Source organism: Drosophila willistoni (genome assembly GCF_018902025.1).
Source record: "Drosophila willistoni isolate 14030-0811.24 chromosome XR unlocalized genomic scaffold, UCI_dwil_1.1 Seg144, whole genome shotgun sequence".
NCBI classification, from domain to species: Eukaryota; Metazoa; Arthropoda; class Insecta; order Diptera; family Drosophilidae; genus Drosophila; species Drosophila willistoni.
The window spans coordinates 8,910,329-8,934,831 of record NW_025814057.1 but is presented as its reverse complement, the minus strand read 5'-3'; the positions used below and the strand labels follow the sequence as shown (position 1 = coordinate 8,934,831).

At 38.1% G+C, this 24,503-nt stretch overlaps 1 protein-coding gene across 3 annotated transcripts; it reads right to left on the bottom strand.

Moving 5' to 3' along the window:
* Nucleotides 1-1,656: 1,656 nt before the first annotated feature.
* Nucleotides 1,657-23,113, bottom strand: LOC6638895 (protein rhomboid). Of its 3 annotated transcripts, none has more exons than XM_002061793.4 (4): nt 23,071-23,113; nt 5,233-5,734; nt 2,637-3,024; nt 1,657-2,573 (listed from the first exon to the last, which is right to left on the bottom strand). In XM_002061793.4, the coding sequence occupies exons 2-4, from the start codon at nt 5,482-5,484 to the stop codon at nt 2,266-2,268; spliced, it is 948 nt and encodes a 315-aa protein (XP_002061829.3). In that variant the 5' UTR covers nt 5,485-5,734; nt 23,071-23,113; the 3' UTR covers nt 1,657-2,265. The 3 variants fall into 3 exon arrangements, with proteins under 3 accessions (XP_002061829.3, XP_046868171.1, XP_046868170.1); XM_047012215.1 differs by having other exon boundaries at nt 5,233-5,731; nt 23,071-23,086; XM_047012214.1 differs by lacking the exon at nt 23,071-23,113 and adding an exon at nt 15,252-15,322.
* Nucleotides 23,114-24,503: the final 1,390 nt, after the last annotated feature.

Sequence of the window (24,503 nt, the reverse complement as noted above, 5' to 3'; positions counted from 1 at the left end):
CGCTGTTGCTGCCGCCAAGTGAAAGCCCAAGGAGAGTAGCTCCTGCTGCTGATGCTGATGCTGCTGCTGCTGCAACCAACCGCAGCCAATGAATGAGACTCATCAATCTGATGAAGACGACGACGACGTCAAGACAATGGGCTTCAGGACCAGGCCACGACGAGGCGAATCAAACCACATTGTAAAAGGTCTTCATTAAATTAGTGAAATGAGCAAAGTTGAAGCTTGGACCTCGCATACTGAAGCTAAAGCTGGACTGGATGTGGATGTGGATGTGAATGTGGATCTCTGGCATTTAATGTCACAAAATATTTGTTGTCAAATGTCTCTTTGGGGTTTGTCATTGGGTGACGACTTAACGAGGATTTGAGCTGCTGCATGCCGCCTGACTCCCCCCTTCCGCCTTTTGCTTTTGTCTTGGGGATCTTCTTCGATCTTCTGCTAAATTGGCTCCACTTGTTGGGTGGGTTTGAGATTCTACTTCATCGATTGAACCATCAATGTCTCATCAAACAAGCCAAAAAACAAAAAGAAAAAATAAAATTACTGCAGTTCAGTGCAGAGAGCAAAGCAAAGTCAAGTGGAATGGAGTCGAATGGAGTGCCATGGAGTGCCGTGAAATGACGTGAAGTTCTTTTTATTTGCAGCTTCTGCTACTGCCTTTTTGGTTGTGGCTAGTCCACACAAATTGTGGCCATGAGTTATTAAATTTCATTGAAACGTTTACAATTTTATTTCGTTGAAATCGAAAACCAGGGCCAGCACACCGCCGCCTGCTGCTCCCGACCACCTGCAACCTGCCATCCCCTTAACCCATCCCATCCCATCACCACTATCTTCTTCTAATGAGGCCAATTCGAATGAATGGGGCAATGCCAATATTTTTGGTAGTATTTTGTTGTTGTTGTTGTTGCTTTTAGCGATTTTTTTTTCCAGCTTTTGGTTTTGTATTTATTTTTGGGTTTTGGCAATTTGAAATTGCATTTGATTATACGAAATTTTTGTTAGCGGTTAATGAAAGAGTGCAGTAGTATGTAGTATTTGTGGCTTTTGATTGGATGAGCACAGTGAGCTGGCTGGGGCATTTATGATGCAATATTTTGGGATTCATGCTGAGCACGCCAACAGCAATACGATTTCGGTTTTAATAAATTGTGTTTATTTTATCCACTTTGAAATCCGATGTGCAATACAATGTTGCATATATCTTTGAATATGTAATATTATGTACATATGTATGTATATAAATATACCCATATATACCCATAAGTAGCAGTGGAGTCAAACATAAGGGAGGGGGAACACTGAAAATAAACCTGATGCTTTCTCTCATTTTTTTTTAGGGTTCTAAAATTGAAAAGTTTTTATCTCTTTGGCAAAATTTTAACAACAATTCATTACCTTTTGCAGGGTAGATCTGGTAACGAGCCTCTTCTTCTTATTCACAAATAAGCATAACTTACCAAAACTCTGCAAATTTCCAACTTTTTCCCTCAAATATACTTACTTTTGCATTATAAATGAAAGAATAATTAATTTCCATATTATTAGGCATTATTTTTATTGAATTTTTTAAATCGCATATCGATTATAATTCGTATTTTATATATATATATATATATATATGTACCTATAGAAATGTATAGATGTATCTTTTGAATATATGTCGTTAGCCTAACTAAGCTCTTTAAAATAACTGTTAGTTGTAACTTTGTGTTTCTTTTTCTTCTTTTTTTGGCATTAAAACTAGAGTTTTATAAGTTAAACAAACTAAATATAATAGGTATTGTATATATTATATATAGTATATTGCTTAATCGGCTTAACTAACCAAAGTCTCTGAAAACGAGCCTGGCTCAGAGTTGAGCAAAGAACATTTCAAGTTTCAACTCCTTTGGCATTGGCATAAGATAAAATTTGTTACAATTTCTTATTTTGTTTTGTTGTTGTTGTTTTAAGTTTTGTAAGAGTTACATAGTTTTGGTTACTTTGAGCGAATCCTCCCTTGGGGGTATCAGGGATATATATATATATATAAGTATGTAATTCAAGTAGTTTTTTGATAAATTTTTGAGCACATTGTGTGTCTTCCTTTCTTTGGAATGCCTTATAAACTAATGACTAGACTCTTTAGGTAAGCATAAGATATGACTTCAAGGACGAGGCTTAAATTTATGGACTCAGTCTTGGCTTTCCCCATTTCCCACCCAACTCCACACACTACTTTTCTCTCTCTCTCTCTCTCTCTCTTTCTCTTAACCTTATTTATTCCATTCCCAAATCGTGTAGTAAGCGTTGCTTGATTACCTTTCCCTCCTGTTCGGCCAGAAGTTGGGCTGTCACCGTATTGATCAGATTGAAAGTTATAGCAAAAATGCTAAAGGCTGACCAGACGCCTAGGGCCAGCCAGCGTAGGAGACGTGGACGACCACCACCTTGGAACTGCTTAAGGAAGAGCAGGCCCAGGCTAAGACCAGCCAAAGCACCTGTCATATGAGCTATATAAGAAACAGTAGGCCTCGTGCGATCCTCCAGTGTCCTGGAGTACACGGCATAACCCAAATCGCAAGAGGCTTAAGTATTTAAGATACACATTAGTGGGAGTTGGGGATGATTCCTTAGTTTATATAGCTTACCAAATATAAGCACAGCCATTAACTGGGCCAAGCCGTGTCTTATCTGGCCAAAATTGAGAGCCACACTTGCCAATTGGGCAGCCAATAGGGCGTAGACACCGCCACTGGCACCCACCAGATAAACTTCAGAGTCCACAACGCTGGTGCCCAATGATCCAGCCAAAATGCCAGCTAAATAAATGATACACGTACGCCACCAGCCGTGAACCAATTCCAATGGTAGGCCAAATAGTAATTGGGTTGACACATTGAAACCCAAGTGCAACCAACTACAATGGAGTAAGGCATACGAGATGAAACGCCACAGTTGCAAACGCTGTTCCGGGCTATAGATGAGCAACGAATCCTCCATTGACGTTTCCCCACTGGCGTAGACAAACACAGCGACCTATATACAAAAAAAAAAAAATAAAAATGGAATGGAACCGATGGATAGATATGGTATATATATGTATATGTATGTACCTACATATAAAGTTACTCAACCTCAACCTGTCTATCTATCTGTGTGTTTGTGCAACCCTGTTTCCTGGATTTTGCCCCTTACCTCTCTCAAGTAAAGGAGAGGAAGAAAAAGAAACAAGACAATAAAACCATCAAAATGCTTGTGGAAAGCCATAATCAAGTCAGTGGGCTGAGTTTTTCTTCTTGTTTTTTTTTTTTTTTTTTGTTTTTGGGGAGTGATTGGGGAGGTGGAAGCAACCCCTAAAACCGCGTAGACTGGCAACAGACAGCGACGAGACGTCGCCATTATCTGTCCCACAACTTGCTCCTCTGCCACTGCTGCTGATGTCTGGCGGCGTCCAGTCTGTGTCTGTGTGAGTATGTGTGGAGCCAGACGAGGAAAACAAATCGCAGACGTGTTGGATTTTTCGCACGCACTCTCTATTCCCCCCTCGACCTCCTTTAGCTCCTGATATATTTATATATACAAGCGAATATATGTATGTGTGTGTGTGTATGCTCGTATATCCTTTAACCGGAATCCAACATCCATTTACAAATGCATGACTTGGGCGGGAGAAAACAAGGGGTGTGTGTGTGTGTTTCTGCCAAGAGAAGGTGGTCGGCGAGAGGGGGAAAGCTACACGTATCAGCGCGTTGTGTGTGGCAAAGTCGGCAATTTGTTTGCCTCAAAAGTCAATTGCTTGTCCAGTGAGTGGCAAACTGGTGTAGTGTCGCGCGGGGGGCGGCGGAGGCTGAAATATGATCAAACCAAAAGAACAAACAGCAGCAGCAGCAACAACAACAACAACAACCAAAACAAAAACCACCCTCCTACTACATACACTTAACTTGAGATGTTCAGTTGTAGGAAAACACATGCCTCAGACCAGACGTGACTGACAACTAACTCTTAGACTCGCTGGCTCGGACTTTGATGAAGGGTCTTTCGGGGGCAAATCAAACGAAACACTGCAGAAAAAAAAAATCAATTGCTATAATAAAAAGCATCCAAGAAAAGAAGCAAAGCAACAGTACAGTTATCAACAGTTGAAAATTCATTGAATTATGACTAACTTGCATAATATTAATCCAAACTTGATAAAAAACTTAATAAAAATCTACTTTAAATCTATTCAAACGAAGTTTGGCGCATCCATTGGACATACTCTGCCCATTTGGCCCTTGCCAAAATGAAATTTGGTAATGGAAAGATAAACGAAACTTTTATTTTATCAACTTGGCTCCTGTTGATTTTTTAGATGCAAAATACAGATACTTTTCGAAACCTTGTCGATTCTTTAAATTTAGTATACCAATAAATTTATGTAAATTAACAAAAGTTATCAGCAAACACACAGACCTCGGCGTTTTTCATTAATTTAAATGACAGAATTTCTATTAGGGCTCTATTTTTGTTTTGGATGAAAAGCAATTAAATATTTATAGAACAAAAGTCAAGACTCTATATATATAGTCCTATAATATGGGCAATTAGTCAATAACTTTAGATAATGCTCTGTTTCATTCACTATAGAAAAGTAAATGGATTTTTCTGAAAGAAATTCGATTAATTGAATTGACTCTGATAAAAGCATTGCCAAATCCTCAGCCCCAGCCCCAGCCCCTGTTCCAGATTCAGCCCCAACACCGTAGTCTCCGTATTCATTGATGGCGTTGGTGATGAAATTTATATCCTAGCCATGTCATTGCATAATCATTTGAAAAAGTTGTTTCGTTTATATACAAAAAAAAAAAAAAGTAACCTGTGCCGACGCTGGCGTCGCAAGTGGAGAAGTGGGAAGGCAAAATGGGAGCAATTAATGTAAGGTACTTGTGTATATATGTATGTGTACATATGTTCTATACAACCGAATTGTGGCCGCAATGTTGTGTAATGTTGGACTGATGTCATGGCAACCCCCCTTGAGTCACCCGCCCCCAACCGCCCATTCGTCTTGCATGAAAGTGGTTTTTATGAGCTCGCCCTCAATCAACCCTTGGCCCAACAGTTTAATCGCATTAAAAAGGGCAACATTGTGTGTGTGTGTGTGTGTGTGTGTATGTTGTGCGACATGTGACTTGGGATATTGTAAGAAGAATGGGGATTTTTTGGGAAAGATTGATGAAAATCCCAATCTTTAGGACCTACCTCCAGCAGGGATACAAACAGAATAAAGCAGGGCGGTGGCCAACAACGAAACCAAGATCTAGTTGTTGTTAGTAGACGCTTCTCTGACTGCTCCTGCATAGCCAAATCCTTACTCATCATCATGTGCATCTCCTTTTTGGCCAACATTGTAAGTATGCCTGGGCGTGCCTGCTGATGCTGATGCTGCATCAGCTGGTCACAGCAGACACCCAGCACCAGGCCAGACTGTGTCGTTGTCGTCGGATGCAGCATTTCCTCTTGACTGCACTCCAAGAGATGTGCTGCGGCGACTACTGTTGTTGCTGTTGCTGTTGTTGTTGTTGTTGCTGCTGCTGCGTCGTTGTCTATTTTTGGGGCGTCGTTGCCGTCTCTGTCGTCGTCTTCTGCCTTCTTGGGCTTGTATTTGTGCTTGTGACTGTGACGCTGCCCCACTTAGTAGTAGAGGCGGCGGCGGCTGTCATGATGATTCGCTTGGTATGCTGTCTGGCCCCTGTTTGGCCTCCTGGAAAGACAGAGAAACAAAGAACTAAAGAAGGATAGACATACATATATAGAGAAAGAAACATTAAAATAGGGAGACGGCTATAGAGGAAGAGATAGAGAGAGAAAGAGGCAGAGATAGAGAGTGGTGTAGTGGGTCCAAATTAGCTCAAGGTTGTCTGTTGTTGCTGCGACAAACTGCAACACAATTTGGCAGGCAGACAACTACGCCAATGGCGCCACCATCATCAAAGTCAATACTGGCTCTCCACCCAACATATTTTCTTTCTTCCTTTCACCCAACCAAACCGAAACTTGGCGTCTCTCCCCTGTTCCTTCCATCCTTTCATAATAGCCCTAGACAGCCATAAAACTGTACGAATTTCTCCATTGCCAAGACAATAAAATTGTTTCGGTTGTTTTTCCCTTTTCTGTTTTTTTTTTTTCTTTTATTTTCTTTTCTTTTTTGTTTTTGGGATCCTTTTCACAACACTTGAATTTATTTCCGCTGCAAATTTTAAAATATAAACTTGACAAAACGACTTATGTAAGCTCTTTTTAAGTACTTTAGTTCACAAAGGCAATTCAGGTTCCAATACTTTGTATTGATGAACTGAAAACATTTGGAAATACCTTTGATATGTGAAGACGTAAAATCACAAAACTATATTACTTGCAAAAACTTTGTCTGAAAACATATAGAGACTAGTTGCAAATGTATCAAAGGCAGTTTTTGGGTTGATTCCCATACGAGATTCACGGGGGATTAGCAATAAAATCATCACACGGATTATTCGATGGCAAGAAATGGAAAAGCAGAGATAGTCACATATGGTAAAGACATTAGTCAAATATATAGAATGATACATTAGGAGTCTTATGTCCCTGGCGTGTTTTATAAACATAATTTCAAAAAGGAGACAAAATTGCAGCATTAGCAGCAAGGACCTTTTGAGGTGGGTAGTAGAACAACAAGTTTACTGGCGGAAGTGCGGCACAAAGCCCGTTAAACCGGTTGCTACTGCTACTGCTTCTGCTCCTGCTCCTGCTGGTGGAGCGCATGCCAAAAACTGTAAAAATATCGACAGGTGTATCCCTAATGTCCTTAAACATCAGCGCTCTGACTGGCTGGGCTAGTGCTTCGCTTTTGGCCTTCGCACGCAACTTGTTTCGTGCAGGACACCACAAGAGACGCACTCTGTGTGTGTGTGTGTGTATCCTTATTTCCTTCAATACAAACTGGTAGCATGGCAAGTAGGAAAAAATGAAAAAATCGAAATCGAAATTGAAGTTGAAGCTGAAGTCAGTCGATTATGCAAGGACTCCGGCAGCGGCGACCTCCTTAAGGGCCCCAACTTCTTCTTTTACTCTGACCGCCCTCCCCCTTTGTCCACCCCCTTCTGTTCTACATTCCTTTCTATGGCATTTTCTATTTGCATTGAGCAAATATTTCATTTACATAATGTTGACTATTTCTGTTTGCATTATTTGCCTTTGTGTGTGTGTGTGTGTGTGTGTGTGTGTGTGTCTTTTATTTGCTTTTTGCTTTCTTCATTTTTTACCCCCCACCATGCTCTCTTCAGCTTTTTATTCTATTCAGTTTGTTTTTGTATTGATTTATGCTGCCGTTCAATGGATAACATCAAAAACCAAATCTAAGCCAGGTTATAAAATTGTTTTACGAATGACTGAAATTTATGATTTTATTTATTTGAAGTTTATTTTTAAAGGCAGTTTATTATATGCATATTTGCATATTTTCTTTTTGCATTACCATCTACCACATGGAAATGGGAATTGAATTTGCAAAAATGTTTTAATTACACTACCCGCAGGCTGGGTACATCATCATGAGAAAAGAAGCGGGGAACGAAGAGTTGCCAAAAGTTGGTTCCTTAACAAATAGATATATGTATGTATATGTATAATGCCATATATGGAACATTCATATGGCATACGAAATAAAAACTTTGTAACTATAACTTGGCTTAAATGTTTATGCCGAGTAAGAGTAAAAGTTGTAAACAAAATACAAGCCAGTCGTCGGTAAGTTAATTTTGTGTCGCCCCCACTTAAAAATACCCTGTAAATGCTCGAATTCAGTTTCCTCTCTCTTCATTAGTTCATTCTTCTGAATTTAGATTGTCACAATGCTGATATAATTTTAAAAAACCAAGTGTCCTTAGTACAGGGTATAATCTATGGCATATAGCTTATCAAAGACAAAAAGCCCCCTTAAATCTTGTTAGAGTGTGCAGGGTATTTAAACTAGAAGAATCCCATGCTCAGGTCTAATAGTTAATAAAATTTTTAATGCTAAGCCTTGAGATCTTTTTTTAAAACATTTAAAAGTTTGTTTGAAAGTCATTGAAAAAGTTTATGAAAAATATTATGAAAAACTATGGAGAAAACAACTTTTAAATATATCTAAAATATTTGTTATAGGGTATTTGAAGTCTATGAAAAAGAAGCAAGTTGCCAGAGCTCCCTCATCTCAGCTCATCTCTGACTTGTGGGTGGGCGGAGAAAAAGTGAAAGAATAAACGCAAAAAACAAAAAAAATGCTACATGAAACATAAAATTATGCATAAAGAAAGTTTCATTAACAATAGCAACAACAACAACAACAACAGCAGCAGCAGCAACATTAACAACAATGACGAGAAAATTGTTAAAAAACTATAATTGAAAAATGTCTGTGCATGTGTGTTTGTGTGTATTTGTGTGTGTGTGGTGCAGCAGAGACATACTGGAATAGGGAAGGGGAATTGGACTTTAGTGGTGGTACAGTCATCGCAGTCAGAGTGGCTGCCACCGAAAGTTGCAAACATGCAGAGGCGTTCATTGAGTGCAGAAAGAGAAAAGACATAAAAAGGTATAACAATAAAATCTCTAATGATACTTGAGTATTAACCTTCACTTTGCCTAAATACATAACAGAGTTAGCTGCATAATGTTAGATTTGTTCACTCAATCGAGATTAGTTGATAAAGAAAAAGGCAATTCCTTGAATTCTCAGTCGATTCGAAATCTTTTGAAAGAGATTCCGAAAACAAAGCACACACGAACAAAAAAAACCTTCTTTAAACCTTGGCGAATTCTTTGACTCTGCTTTTCTGTTTTTTTACGCAATTTGTAATTACTTGATTTTTTGTTTGGCTTTGATTCACATACCAAAAAATTGGCTATTGTTCGTTGCAAAGTGCTTTCACTGTAGATATACATTTATCCGTATATGGCAAGTGTTGCAAGCTGCCTGGGAAAGAGGTTTCACTTTTTTTTTTTGTTTTTTTTTCTTCTTTTTTAAGTTTAGTTGGGCTTTTTTTTTTTTATTTTTGCGCTCGCGCATTTATATATTTTTGTGAAATGTGCGATGATAACGAAGCGTTATGAAAGATAGCATTGCCTAGGTGGTGGGACACAGACAGGTAACAAAGAAAACCATGGCGAAACCATTGAGAAGGTCTCAACGCCCCAAACGTTAAAGTCGTCATCGTCATCGTCGACGTTGTTGTCGTTGTCGTTGTCGTCGTCGTCGTCACTCATTTCACAATAAAATTCCGGCAATTGAAACGAATGCGATTATAAGTCGCGCACGCCATTCCAACTCCAAATGGTATGGAATGAAAGAAGCAGATGGAGGAGGAGAAGGGGGCAAATGGAGCATCGCGATAGCCAACTACAGAGAGTTACCATCGGCCTACAATGCGACCCACGCAACCTCCGGTGGCTTCAGTCCAGCAGCCAGTTCGCTGCCTTCAAAGTTCATTTCCATTTGGATTGCATGTCGTATGTCGGTGCAACTGCTGCAACTTCATAAAACTATATGGAGAGAAGCCAAAAGGCACTCTAGGGGGAGGGCTCTACTCGAATTGTGATGGAGTGACGGAGTGTTTGGGGTAGAGGTGAGAAGCAATCTCTCTCTTCTTTGCCTGCTTTCAATTTAATTGTAATTTCTTTTTGTGTTTATTGCGTTCGTCTGCTGCTTACGTTTTAATTTCATTAACTTCTACATGCATACACACACAACCATATGACTATATAGGTGTGTGTGTGTGTGTGTGTGCTTAGTGTGTGAAACACTTGCCACCGCACTTGCCCCCTCATCATCTTCATCTCTTTCCACACTATAGAAATACTTATTTTGACGTAAAATTTTGTATCACCGATTTCAAGAGAAGTCAACTTCGTTGATGTTGATGGCAAGTTTGAGATTTGAGAGATTTAGAACAGCAAACGGAACCATTTTCATTTCCAGGTGGTCGTTAAAGATAATGCGACATGACAAATGAAATTGCAGAGAAAATAATTATGTGTATAGCTTAAAAAACAAGACACAATATTCTCTTTACAGAAATGTCACCCATTTTCGGAAAACAGCTGATTAGCTGTCGCATTTTCAATGAGGATCTTTAATCAGATATGGATTATACATAACTATCCAATTAACAGTTTTCCAGGTACATTTCCCATAAATTGTCATAATTTTTCAACATTTTTTCTTGCCTCCGAAACTTATGGATTAGATGGGCTAAGGACTAAGTTTAATGCCTAGTACTTGGATAATTCCGTTGGGCAAGTTATTGAGTCTCTAATGAAGACTTTTTGTGGCCAAAAGATCGGTTACTAAGTTTTTCTATAATTGTCAAGACAATTTGAAGACAAATTTAATCAAACTTAATTATATTCCGTTGACTTATGTGACAAATATGAAAGTTTTAATCTCCTTTCAACTAGTGTTTCATAATAGATAGAGGTTTCCCATAATTTTTCAAATTGAGCCTTTGCCTCAGAGTGTGACGTGCGCGTAAATTTTATGGACAGTAGTACTTAAACATTTGCCCACTAGTCTTTCTTTCTCTTCGTTCTTAGTTTTTTGTTTTTGTTGTAAAGTATTTATGTCTCTTTGGAATATTTCTACGACTTCGCATCAATGCACAAATCAGTTAACGTCCGGCAGACAGACAGACATAATCACCTGCAGCGACAAAGACACCACCTGACCAAGCGACCGACCTACCGACGACCACCTGACCACGAGAGAGAGATATACCTTTCATGCATTCATGGTGTAGTAGTTGTAGTTGTTGTTGGTGTTGTTGTTGGTGTTGCCTAAACAAGTGCAACGGGTATCCATGTTTATTTTACGGTTCAACGATTATTACCAGTTATTGTCTAATGCAACCGTAAAAGGGGCCACCACCAGCCACCGATGTACACAATGTGTATGGGTTTTGTGTGTGTTTGTGTGTGTGTGTGTGTGTGTGTGTGTGTGTGTGTGTGTGCGTGGTGGGGAGAAGGGAGGAAGAAGGGTTTGCCGGTTGGGAGGTGGGGCGGTGGGCTAGAACAGGAGAAGGCCACTTTTGACCAACGCCAGACAAACGAACGAACACGACCACAAAAAGTGGATGAGGTAAAACCAGAGAAGTGTGATAGAGAAAGACAAAGAGAGAGTGAAAGAGAGATGGCATTAAACAGAATCGACCAAAAGGAGGCGGGTTGGATAGGGTCGTGTTTGTGGATCTACAAATGTTGCTGCTGCAGTAGGTGTTGCCTGATTATTACAACTGCGCCACCACCACCACCACCACCAGCACCACCAAACAAAATCAACCCAATACTTACTCTCAACCTCTCTGGCGACTGCCTAGTACCGTCGTAGTTGCGCCTGGGTTGCTATCAATATTTTAAACACGTTCCAAATAAACAAAAAAACAAAAAAAAAAAAGAGACGAAACAACATTTGCCTTTTGCCAGACAATCGAAAACGGAAGTTCACACGGAAATATAGAAGAATAAAAATAATATTAATCAAAGAGACAAACATTTATAATATGTATGTAGGTGTATGTATGTATGTATGTGTGTACATACAAAAAGGAAACAACTATGAAAATGAATCACGCAATCGAGCCAAAAGGAGGAATAACGTATCCAATCGAACGAATCGAATCGAACGAGGCAAAATTTAATAATATATGACAAAACTACAGAAAATAATACAAATATTTGAGGAATTTGGGTTTCGCGAAGGGGGAAAATAGATGACAATAGGGAAGCAAGAGAGGGAGGGAGAGAGAGAGGGAGACTAAAACACGAGACAAAAAGAACAATATTCTTCTTTTTCGATTTTTGGCATGTGGCCCATCTAAAAGAATTATCAAGGAGAACTAAATAGTCTATGTGAATGTGTGTGTGTGTCTGTCTGTGTGAAGGGGGAAGCAGGGGCGTAACCAGTATAGATATTAAGATGACAAGGATGACTGCTTTGTTCAAGTAATATAAATAACATGAAGGATTTTAAAAAACCAATGAAACATTGAGTTGAGTTCCAATTATTAAAAATAAAACAATTACAAAATATAATGGATTTTCCATAGATATATTTTGAAAAAGCAATAATCAACTTGTTTGTTAGGGATGGCAAAATTAAAATGATAAGAGGCAGAAATCCCTCGAATTCCTTGATAAAAGTTGCTGAGATTGTGGATTTATGTCTAGCATATAAGCGAATCACATGTAATTGCTAAATTACTACATTTTTAAAGAGCCCTCTCCCTGACCCCCGTTGTAACTACACCTCTGCTTCGGGGGGGAAACATGTAGTTGAGTGGAGCAGAAGGGCAACCCACATGCGATGACATATCAATAAATTAGCCACGCATCCGATTAATCTGCGAATGAGACGGATAGAGTGGGAGAAACAGAAAGAGAGAGAGAGAGAGAGAGGGAGAGGGAGAGGGAGAGAGACTGCGTCTAGACAGAACGAGAGACGTGGCCAATTACTAGGCAAGTGCCTTGGGCTATACTTACAGTGGAAGCTATGAAAGAATGTCTATGTTGATTATTTGATTATTCACTGTACACTCTGGCCTCCAAAACAAAACAAAATGATGAGGAGTAGTGTATATGGTCAACAGATGGCACTAAGACATACTTAGAGGGCACATGATTTATATGAACCGAGATGTATGTATGTATGTATATGAGCATTATGTTAGGAAAATTTCACTTTGATCTGATCAAATTGAGAGAGTGTGGCAGAAGCCAAATTGCAGCACGAACGCGAACGCGCGACTTTGTGATAATTAACTTCATGCAAAAGATAGAAGAAATCGTTGCCTGATTGTCCGACAGCCGAACCAATTTAATGGAAAAGCCATCAATTAACCCGCTTTTACCCGCGATGTGAGAACAATGCAGCCAGCCAAGTGGCCAACTGGCTAACTGCCTAACTAGCTAACTAGTGAACGGATCGTTTCGAATGGGATCGGGCAAAATAATAATCATATCTAACGATTTGCACGTAGTTCCGTTAGCTAATTGGAAGCACAATTCTCCCCATCCTACCTCACTCCCACCCGCCATTCCGCCATCCCACCATCCAACCATCTGAAACACCAGAAATGACATCGCCACTGCCGCCGTTTAGGAAGCGGAATTGGCGGAAATTGCAGTTGGTGACAATGACCCAATGGGAATGAGATTCGGACTCAGACGGAGACTGAGACTGAGACTGAGTCTGGGCGGACACAATGGTCGGTTGTAGCATATAATGGTCAGAGGAGCTTAGGCTTGTTTGTTGCTCCATGAATAATTAATTTATGATTTTTCTCATTGTAAATCATAACAATTAATGTTGCTTTAAATGCGCACAAACTGCGAAAAGAGACGAAGCAAAGAGGAAAACTCAACCAACACAAAGACAATGCCTAAGTGAGAGGGTGTATATATATATATGTATGTACAGTGGGTGGAAGGTAAGAGGATACCCAAAGGCTACCAAAGAACAACAACATTAAAAGGCAATTATGCTACCCAACAAGAGCAGTTCGTGTGGAGGTGGATGGGGTAAGCTCAAGTAAAAACAAAAAATTATATATAAATGTTAATAAGAAACAGAGCAAAGAACTACAAAAAAAAAAACAACAACACGAATACCTCGACATTGAGACATCAAGAACGACTTAACAATATCCAGTAATTTGGTAAAGTAATGCTTAAAAGTACTTTCAATTACTTTTGCCTTGCAATAAGCTTCTTTTATCTCAAAGAAAGCTTATCAAGCTTAAGTTAAAGTTTCCATTTTTAAAAAATAATCAACAAACAAAGAAGGCAAAGGCCTTAATAGTTGATGAAGAAAATTACATTAGATCAATCAATTATCCTTTCAATTGCTGCTGGCCTCTTCTGGACGACTTTAATCTTGTATACCCTCTTGCACTTTAAGTACACAGGGTACTTGAAAAAGAATTGCTTTGAAGAAGAGAGAGAAGAAGGGGCAGCAGGATGGATTGCTGGAGGAGTGGGCGAGCAATTCGCATGATAATGGAATGGAAATGAAAATGGCCTGGCAAGACTTTTGCCTTGTTCTTGCTGAACATGCGACAAATTGGTTAGGAAGAAGCAAACGAACGAAAAGGAACAAATATATAAAGGAAATAAAAAAGCAAAAGCCACATTAGTTACAATAGACAGGCATCCGAGATATTTGTATTTGTTGTTTCAGAGGCTTGAGAAAGATGGAAATCTTTGAGAACCTGTGAACTGACCATCAATGACTTTTTCATGCCTACATCTACAGATACATATATGTATATATCTAAATAGTTCCGCATGAAGATTTTCTTGCAATCAGTTTTCACCGACTTTCCATTCGCTGTGCAGCAGCAGCAGCAGCAAAACGTGGTGTTTGAGCTTCTTCATTAATGAGTTCAATAGCTGTGAAAATGTGCAAATGTTGTGCGCTGCCTACTTGCCACTGCTGTTGGTGGGGAACAATGAACTCCTCGTATGACGGTACGTGTGTTGCCTTGACTCAGCTACCCCGCCCCGCCGCTCATGGTGCCTTTCGATTATCACATTTCGATTAGCAGGCAAAACTTTCGTCTCTGTGTCTCCGTCTCCGGTCTTCGTTTCTGTCTCAGTCTTTGTCTCTCAGCATTGCAGACTGACTGACCTGGCCAACTGGCGTTCATAACCACATTAGCACCGCTGGCGCTGCTATCGACCCAACTATGACCCAGACGCCCCTTGCTTCTACTCTTCGGCCATCCTATCATCTCTGTAGCCGCCGCTCAATGTTGACCAGCGTGCGATCTACTTCACAACAAAACATTCACCGCCGCACATACTACTACTAACTACATATTTTTAGTCGGGTGTACTGTCCCGCCCCGCTTGGACGGCGCCACCAGCAGTTCCCCACACCCCCTTTCAGTTTGCCCACCGCCCTCCCCTCTTCGCTCTTTTGACCAAGACATGGCGTGGTAATTATTCGCGTTCAGCTGAGTGCGCGAGTCTGCAAAGCGTAACTTGTAAGTTGTAGTGTAAGATACAACGATACAGATACATAGATACTTTCACGTATCTCTTGGCACGCATCTACATATGGAAAAGCCTAAGCATTGACTACAGATACTTATTATTACAACCTAGAGATGGGTGAACCAACAATTATCAAGACTCTCTTACAGAACTCACGTCAATTCACGTTATATATAGAGTGTAAATGGAGTATATAAAATGGATTTCATTACCTTGGATTCTTCAGGAAAATAAGTTCAGAAATTCGTCTACTAGATATTAGTTGCATCTTATTTTGGAATAAGATATAGTTTTTCAGACTTAAAATTCAAAGAATGTTGATCTCAAAAAAAAAATGTGCCACACGTTTTTCAACTGATTCCATCTCTGATTTGGGTGATCTTTTAGATCTGTTGGCTGGCTGGCTGGCTGGCTTGGCCAAGAGTTAATCACCGTTGCCGTTTAGTTCACTGAGCTTTTGTTGTTGTTGTTGTTGTTGTTGTTAACATTGTTGCTGGTGCCTCACATAGTTTACATTTTATAAGTTAATTGAGTTAACTGTGAAACTCTGCCAACATTTGCTTATATTTATCGCTATCTTTCTCTTTCTTTTCGTTCGACTCATTTGCTAATGCAAATTTGATGAATATCCGCAAAAACAAAAACAGAAACAAAGGATCAAAATTAAAGCAAACTATGATTTTGTTGTAAAGACGAGTATTAAGTATCTATGAAGTAGAGAGACACAGAGTTTTTGCCATTTGTGCAATTTGTCCTAATTGAGGTGACCTTTTCATTGGATTTCATTTCGCATGTTCATTTGCAACGACCACCTTCCTACCCTACCCTACCCCGCCCTTCACTCCTCCTCCTCCTCCCCCTCACCCGCCATCCAACATGCATTGCGCTTTTCTCTCTGTTCTCTCTGCTCTCTCTGCTATATGTAGTTATCTTTTGCTGTCTGCAAGTGTTTTAATTATAAAATTTTTTGCACATTTTTTCTCTTTCTCTCTCTGTAATTTTTTGCATTCAGTCCATCCCTGTCATTTTGTGTTAATTTGTTGTTGCTGGCTAAATTGCTTGTAAAGCTGCTGCATAATTCGTTTTGCGGTTGAACACATTAAACAAAAATACAGACAAACATATACCTATGAATAAAACAAAAAATCAAATCAACAAAAAACCAAACCAAAAAAAAAAAGGAAAATTTGTGCGTCGTTTAATTGCCAGAATATTTCATTTCGCATAGTTTCATGTAAAAAGTTATGTTGGGTTTGTGTTTGTTGGTTTTTTTGTGTTTTGTGTTTTGCGTTTTCGCATTTTAATGTTTTTTTTCCGCTTATTTTGTTAAGCGTTTTAATGGTCAAGAACTCTCACCATAATTGTGTATAAGCCAAAATAACTGGAACAATTGTAGCGAAAAAAAATGTCTAAATTGTACAAACGAATATTGTTTAGAGATTATCATTAAAATAAAAGTCCCTCACTTTGGCCATCATTAAACAATATAGACTTATAGCCACGCGATAATATAACAAGGACATCAATTAAATTACAAAGGAGGGAAAGAAAAACCCTCTGGATTGAGTCTTAAAACGAACCCCCTTTATCCCCTACAAGGTCTAGACCTAGGCAGGAGCATTATTTGCCTCCAAAATCGAGGTAATTTATCATATCTAAAATGTGTTTATTAACAAATTGCAGTAAAATCATGTTTTTAGGCAACTTTTTTATTATGTTCAACCGAGTTAGATGATAAAATCTATAAGTACCTCTTCGATTACTGAGTAAAACGGGTCTTTGGGTCTTTATAATCAAACGAATTCATTAATTTTCTTTATGACTTAACAGATCAAATGAAGAACTGTTTAAATTTTAGTAAGTTTTAAATCGAAACTAAGCAAATATGATAAAATAACTGAAATTTCAATTGATAATCATTTACCTAGATAATTCATACGACTTTCTTGCTTCAATGAATTAAACCATGATTAACGATATAGAAAATGTACTTATCAGAACGATTTTTAAAGATATCTTCTACTTCTATCTATGAATTAAGCTTATCTGGTGTTTTTAGTTAAAGTTGCTCACAAGTATGAGTCTTAATTTATGGCAAGCTAGTTGAGAGATATTTTTCAGCTCGTTGGTTACCTTTTTTTTCCATTGATAATTCAATTTGTATATTCCAATAGAGATATTGTTATATATATTTGTCAACATAATTTCATCGTTTTGCTGCGGTTCTTCCGTTTAAATATTTGTCACATGAGCCAGCTAACTAATCGAGTGTACATATGTACATGTGAATAGCAAGGCAAACACCTACCTCAACCGAAATGATTTTCAAGTCGATCATAAAACGAACAAAAATTGACACTTAACTCACTCTTTATATCAGTTTTGTACCTTGTACCTTAAATAATAATATCACACACACACACACACACACTCAGAGAGACAAGAGGTGTATGTACCCAAAGAGAGGTATGTACCAATAGTTTGCTGACGTCAAAGTGTCGGGCAGTGTCTATTGCCCTCACCTTTAGCTACATACATACATACATTCGTATTTAACTGGGTGTCCATATGGACATGCATATTGTCGTATGTATGTAAATCCGGAGAGGGTTTTGCCCACACTGTGTGAAAGAAACTTGTTTTTTTTTTCATTTTTTTTGGGATCGCTTGTGGTGTTGTTAGACGCGGATTTCAGGTGTTCGCATTGCGTGGGACTGACTCACCAAGTTCTACATATTTCTACCATAGATACATACATACATACATACATATGTATGTTTGTATGTATATGAGGCCCTGGGGGCCACTGTGGGTTCCGTTTCACTTTTCAAAAAACAATTTGTTGCTGTTGCTGCGGCTGCGGCTGCGGCTAATGTTTGTTTTGTGTCTCAGACAAAACGATTTCAACAATTTTTCTGCAGTTGTGTGCAGTTTAGTCTCGTTTCACACGTAAGATACAATATGTATCTGTAAAGTGCAAACTGCATCTCTTTTTTTTTTTGGCTTTTCAGTTTTGGCATTCTATGAATGTTTGCTTAAAAATTTGTTTATCACAGTTTCTTAGCTTTATCTTTGTGTTTTTATTTTTTTTTTGGTTTTTGTTTTTAGTCGCGCGCGCACGAAATCGATGAATGAATGAATTAATGAATGTGAAGAAGCTGCCAGAGGATGGATGATGCCTCATATTAAGTACGTGATATGTGTGTGTGTTTGTTTGTGTGTGCGTGTGTGGAGTTCCCTTGGTTTTAGCTTGTTGTTATTATAAATTGTTGTGATTCATACTCGTAACTTGCATTTGCACTTGCATTACGCTGCTTGGGCATTTTTTTGTGTTGTTCTTTCCCATTTTTGTCTGCGATAATTTGCTGCGAGCTTTGTGTGAAATATTTGCCAGAAGAGTATAAAACGAAAGAGTGGGGAGTAAGCGAGAGAGAGCGGGACAGAGAGAGAGAGAGTGAATGTGAAAAAAATGCAACACTTTTCCTTGGCATTTTTACCCACATTTATTTTCGTTGCATTTCCGGCTGCCATTTGCCAGGGTTCCTTTCATCTGACTGCCGCTTGCCGTCTTCCTTTTTGTTCACCTTACTTTTTGGCATAAACATTTCCCCTTTTCAACTTTTATCTAATTCAACAAACTGCAGCAGCAGCGGCGGCAGCAACAACAACAACAACAACAACAACAACAACAACTTCATCCATTTCGCAAGATTCCCAAGACATTTCCACATTTTCCAAGCCATTGTTGTTGCTAGAGATTCGCGCGCTTGTAGGTTTTTTTTTTTTATTTCTTTCCACCGTGTTTCAACTTGTTAGGCATTCAACTTTTCACATCGTTTCTTCACCTTAGCCTTTTTCTCCACACTCTTCCTCTCCGTGTGTCAGTCACCCCCTCACTCCCTCAGCATGCCCACTTCTAGCTGCTTGCTTTGGGTTTTTCTTCTAGCTTTGATTTGGTTGCAACAAACAATTTTTTATCTTGTCTCACATTTTTTTTTTGTTTTTCTCTCTTTCTCGATTTCTTTGCACCCTGAGACTTTGAGACGCCTTCGAAAAATGTATCTTATGCAAGCTGGTTAGCCTAGCTTTTTGGCTTAAATTTATGAAATTTTCTAAAACATAAAATTGCACTAATTTATTAGCTTTGATTAGACTCAGAGTCTCAGAGAGGACGGATGGAAACTAACTATGAAAATGGCAGTAAACCTTGAAGAAACAAAACGAAATTTAAACAAATTACATACACAAACAAGCAAAACGGTTTTCAGCTATTGTCTTTTGTCCAAACTAAATGATTGTCGAGATAGACATAGACTAACTTAGACAGACCGACCAACCAACAGATAGACAAAGACAGAGACACACACTAATGAAGGTCAGATGTTGTGTATATATATATGTGTGTGTGTGTGTGGCGAGGGGAAGTTGTGGACAGCTCTAAGAATGATTAAATATATAAATGTTTGACTTTTGAGCTTAAATTAATGGTAACTTAATGCTGAATGAGTTTGGCCAAGACTCAAGTCAGTAAATGATTTAACTTGTCTCAAAGCAGAATTAATGTTATTAAATTAACTACAATTTTAGCAAGCAAGAACAATGAAAATTAACACTAAAAAAACATTTCTATGATTTCAAAATCAAATATTCTTTACGAGAATTATCGTAAGTTAGAAATAATTTTAATAAATCGAAAGTTACTTAATTGCAGAGCAAATATAAGAAATAGATTTACAGAAATCTCTAGCTGAGCCTGAGAACCAAAAAAGAAAAGAAACATTAGTTAGTTAGTAGTTTGTTTCGAATTCCTCTTAGTCCACGCCTCTGATTTGCTTAATATATACTTTTCAATTACCAAACATTCATTCATCATTCATTCTGATCTCATAAGCAAACTTTCTTTCTCTTTTAGAGCATTAAGTTGAAGCAAAAACTAAAACAAAAACAAAAAGCCTTACCCATTAAAAAAAAATAAAGCAAAAAGAATCAGGTCTTTAGGTCTTTCATGTGTGATTGTCTGCAGATGGGCAAATCGTTGTATTTGGTTCTAGTTCTTTAAACGATTTTTCATTTCACACCTTCCCAGCAATTAAGCGTTGTAACAAAAAACAAAAAAAGCAAACTTGACATAATTACAAACAAATATACACATACATATATTAAATTTACAACAATAAAAACAAAACAAGTGGAAAAAAATATATAAAAAAAATTAATGCCATTGCGTACAATTTTTAAAAATAGCAAACGCAATAATTTTTTTGTTGTTTTTTTTTTTTGTTTTTTGGCACTCATAATAAACAAAAAACGATAAGCTAAAGAGAAAAAAAATTAAAGCAAAAATATGTATGTATGTATATTTAAGCCGGAGCCCATACTTTCGTCCCCCCCGGTGGCAACTCAAGGTAGCTCTCTCTCCCTGCCTCAAGAGTAAGAAGTAAGAAAACCCCCGAAGACGAGACGCGTTGTTCTCAGATGTCATTGGGGTACCTACTTACCATATAAACATGATATATGAATTTCTACATTGTTTTTTGACTTGTTTCTACTAAACACAAAAAAAACCACACACACACACACACACACACACACAAAATTATTAACAAAAACAAAGAAGAAAACAATTAGCAAAAAAAAAAAAAGTGCATTTGCTATGCACTTTTATAGCGCAATTCACAAAGGGAAACACACACACACACACACAAATGTCTCGTCACAAGGGAGGGGGGGAGCCACGCCTTCCCATCACATTCAAGCAATGAATACATGAATGAATGACTAAGTGAATGAATGGATCGAAAGTGATTAATAATATTAATAGCAGCAATCGGCAATGGGCGAACGAATTCACATTCGTTTAATCAAAAGCGTAAAACATTTTGGAGTAAATAAAATACTTTAGTGAATGAATAAATAAATCAATAAAAACAACAGCACATTTGTAAACAAATTAAACAGTTAAAAAAACAACAGCAACAACAACAACAGCGAACAGCAGCAACCGAAACAAAAAAGGAAATCACTAAAAAATAAAAAATAAAACGAAAGAAGAAACAGAAATTAATTTGGTTAAAATGATTTAAAACAAAAGAAACTAAAATGAAATGTTTGCTTGGACAAGCAAAATTGGACTAGTTCATTTATAATCTAGCCCAAGATCAGAGCAAAAAAGCAAGTCTTTTGGCTATAAATGGCTTATTGTTTCTTATTAGAACTATACACGGATGAATTGATAAAACAAGTAGATATGCAAATGTCTAATATATTTAAAATCAGTAGAAAACAAAACATGGAATGTATTTCAAATATTTCAATCACAATTGTTACAATGTGTTTGTAGTAATTGATTTTATTGTTGATTAACAACCAATGCCACATTCAATTTGTTATTAATTTTTGCTGAAACATAACGTAGAATGTGATTTTTGGAATGTTGGATAGCTCGAATGGAATTCCTTGTTTTCCATAGACGATTTCTGTGGAATTTGTGTATAAAAGTTTATTTTGCAAAATTTGCAAATCATTTTTCTGACCTTTTAATTCTTTTATTAACATGAAATTTCCATTGGAAAAAGTGTACTTATTTAATTGTTTTCATAACATCGCAAAGTCGATAAATATGAATTTAATTATTTCTACAAAATTTTCAAACTTTTACTTTAACTTTTAATTGTTTCGTTCTGATAGATATTTCTTTGAAAACATTTGTTGATATTTACATTTGGAAAATGGCTCTCATTTTTATGGAAAATGTTCGAAAAAGCTTTTGAAAATGTTCGGAAAATGCTCGTAAAAGCTTTTGAAAAGTGATCAAAATGATCAAATTAGCTAATTGAAGAGTTCTAATATTACTCAAAGACCTTCTTCCAAATTTTTCTACAAACTTATGAAATTGTAATACAAATAATTTCATCATTCTATTTTCATATTAATAAATCTTAATCAAAGATTCTCTTTTTCGAGAGAAAAGTCTTTGCTTTTCGGGAATTTATTAATTTTATTCAATATTTAAGTAATCAATTCAACTTTGTGAATGATATTGCCACTGTCTGCTGATCCAAACGAGATTCAATCTTTTGGTTTGATTTTCTGATTTTATCATTGTTTGATTTTATGCGTGTGTCGACCCACACACACACACACACACACACTGAGGAGGGCACCCCTCCACAATTCGGAGGCAACTTGGTGTCAGTCGACTGCCTACATGAAATATTTCTGCGGCCAACAACTTTTAGAAATTGTTTTTCAAAAACAACAACAAAGCGTACACATAAATAAAATTGAGGCACAGAAAAGCCAAAAAAAGAAGTTGGCTAAGTAGTAGCACTTGGTCAAGATACAAAACAATAGATATACAAATAGAGAGAGAGATGCAAAAATAGAGCAGATGCCCGCCCACATTTCCAACAAATTAAATGCGACAAAAAAGCAACATAGCAAACCAAAATCAAAATGTTTATGCCAAAATGAAGAGCAAATAGTTTTTTTGTTTGTTTTGTTTTCTCTTGGCGACATTCACATTTCATTCATTCCATTCATAAAAACCAAAAAAACAAAAAAAAAAAACAATAAAAGAGAACCAAAAACAAACACCAACCAACTATGTGGAGGAGACAAATCTTGGTCGAGAGGCTGATGCGGCGTATACGCAATGTGTCACCATCAGAGCCATTGAGGAGAAAAGCTAAAATGGCATTTCGGGACACGGGATCTGGGATCTGGGATGTGATGCCATTTGCTCATTCATCTACATTTGCAGTCAAACTCTCCGCCACCTTCAACTCCACTCCCCCGCATCCCACCACGTTTCACTCACTCTCAGCTGAGAGTAGTTTTTACGACCAAAAGCTACATTCGAGTACAGAGTATGTAGTAGATGCAGATGCAACCAAACTTTAAGCTGATGGATTTGTTTTTCTAGTGTAAGGGGGTGAGGTGAGGTAGGGGTGTGGGTGGGTGGGGATCTGCTGAAGTGGCATGCTAGAAAAGAAGGGATGGCGAGGGGGTTCATCATATTGGAGTACTCACCAATGGGGAAATGCTTTTGACTTTTCTCTTTTTTGTTTTTCGGTTTTTTGCTGCTGCTGCTGCCTTTTTCTATGCTTTTGCTTTTGGTTTTTTTCAGTTGTCCGTTTTTGTATGTCAAGCCATAAGCGGATGATGTACAAGTTTACTGCCCCAGTAGTTAGTTCCAGCAGTTAAAATTCCTAGAGCAGCAATAAATTTGTTGTTGTAGAGGGGAAATAAATATATATGTATATATAGAATCCGTCCTATATGCACAATATATGCTCTACACATACATATGCATGTACATATATAGCTCAGATTGTCTAGCATTAGCCAAGGCCAACTTGCAACATGGTCGATCTGTCTTTAGCTGCTGCTGCTGCTGCTGCGTCCTTAGCAGCTTTCTTAACTTCTATTTGATTTACTGTTAGGTCGAACCGCCGCTAGTGCTTTAGTGCCGGGTTGCCGTTACAAAGTACCGTTCACTACTGAGCTCGTTTTTTATGCGCTCAGATACTTTTATATATTCGCAATGCGCCTTACTACACCACAAGTCGAGGGTGTTTGGGGCAGGGAAGGTCGTCGCTGCCACAACAGCGGGGGGTGGGGAGAGAGCTGAGGTAAGTCTAAAGGGGGCACAATGTTTTTTTTTTTTTTGTTGTTTAGTAGTTTGTTTGTTGGTTTGTTTCTTCATTCGTTTGTTCGTTGTTCGTTCGTTGCCTTTTTTTTTTTTTTTGCACCCCTTTTTGTGTTTTTTTTGTATTGTATTTTGTTGTTATTACCGGCCGGCCAAGGCGAAAGCCACCGCCGCTCCTCCTCTCCGCCGCCTATATTTAAGCGACCGCTGCCAATTCCTCCTCTATGCTTAACCACCCTTTTCTCCATCTACCGCTATCGCTTTCTCACTCTCTCCCTCATTCTATCGCTTCCACTTCTATTGACTGTCTCAGTCGCTCCTTGTGGGGGAGGAGGAGGAGGGGCAGGGGCAAAGCACTTCCACCAGGTGCACAATACATAAAACATGTTCGAAGTTCGAAGCACGCGTTGCCAAGTTTTCAGTTTGTGTTTTGGTCAAAAATAACAAAAAAAAAAACAACAATATATACATACATATAACCAAGCCAAAAACCAAAAGGCAAAAAAGCAACAAAACCAAAAAAAAAAAAAAAACAAAAACGGTAAATGAAAAGGAAAAGAAGAGGTAGAAGAAGAAGCAGCAGACGTCATGGAGTAAAAGAGAAAAAGGAGTCGAGCAGGTTTCCAAGCGTAGAGCACTGGACGCGACATAGTGTGGCAGCAGGTGCATGCAGCAATTGCAATTCCATACGAGAGAGGGACAGAGAGAGGACGAGAGTAAAAAACGGACAGCTGATGATGAGACACAGTCGTCGCTTTTGTTGTGGTCGGACAATTAACGAGTTACTCATTATATGAAAAGATCTTCTCTTTGT

Excerpts from the sequence above, each read along its gene's own strand:
- LOC6638895 (XM_002061793.4), bottom strand. The coding sequence starts at position 5,484 with ATGCTGCATCCGACGACAACGACACAGTCTGGCCTGGTGCTGGGTGTC. Across the intron at positions 3,025-5,232 it reads TGTTTGTATCCCTGCTGGAG|GTCGCTGTGTTTGTCTACGC; the intron begins GTAGGTCCTAAA and ends TTTTGTATATAG. Across the intron at positions 2,574-2,636 it reads AATGGCTGTGCTTATATTTG|CCTCTTGCGATTTGGGTTAT; the intron begins GTAAGCTATATA and ends TAAATACTTAAG.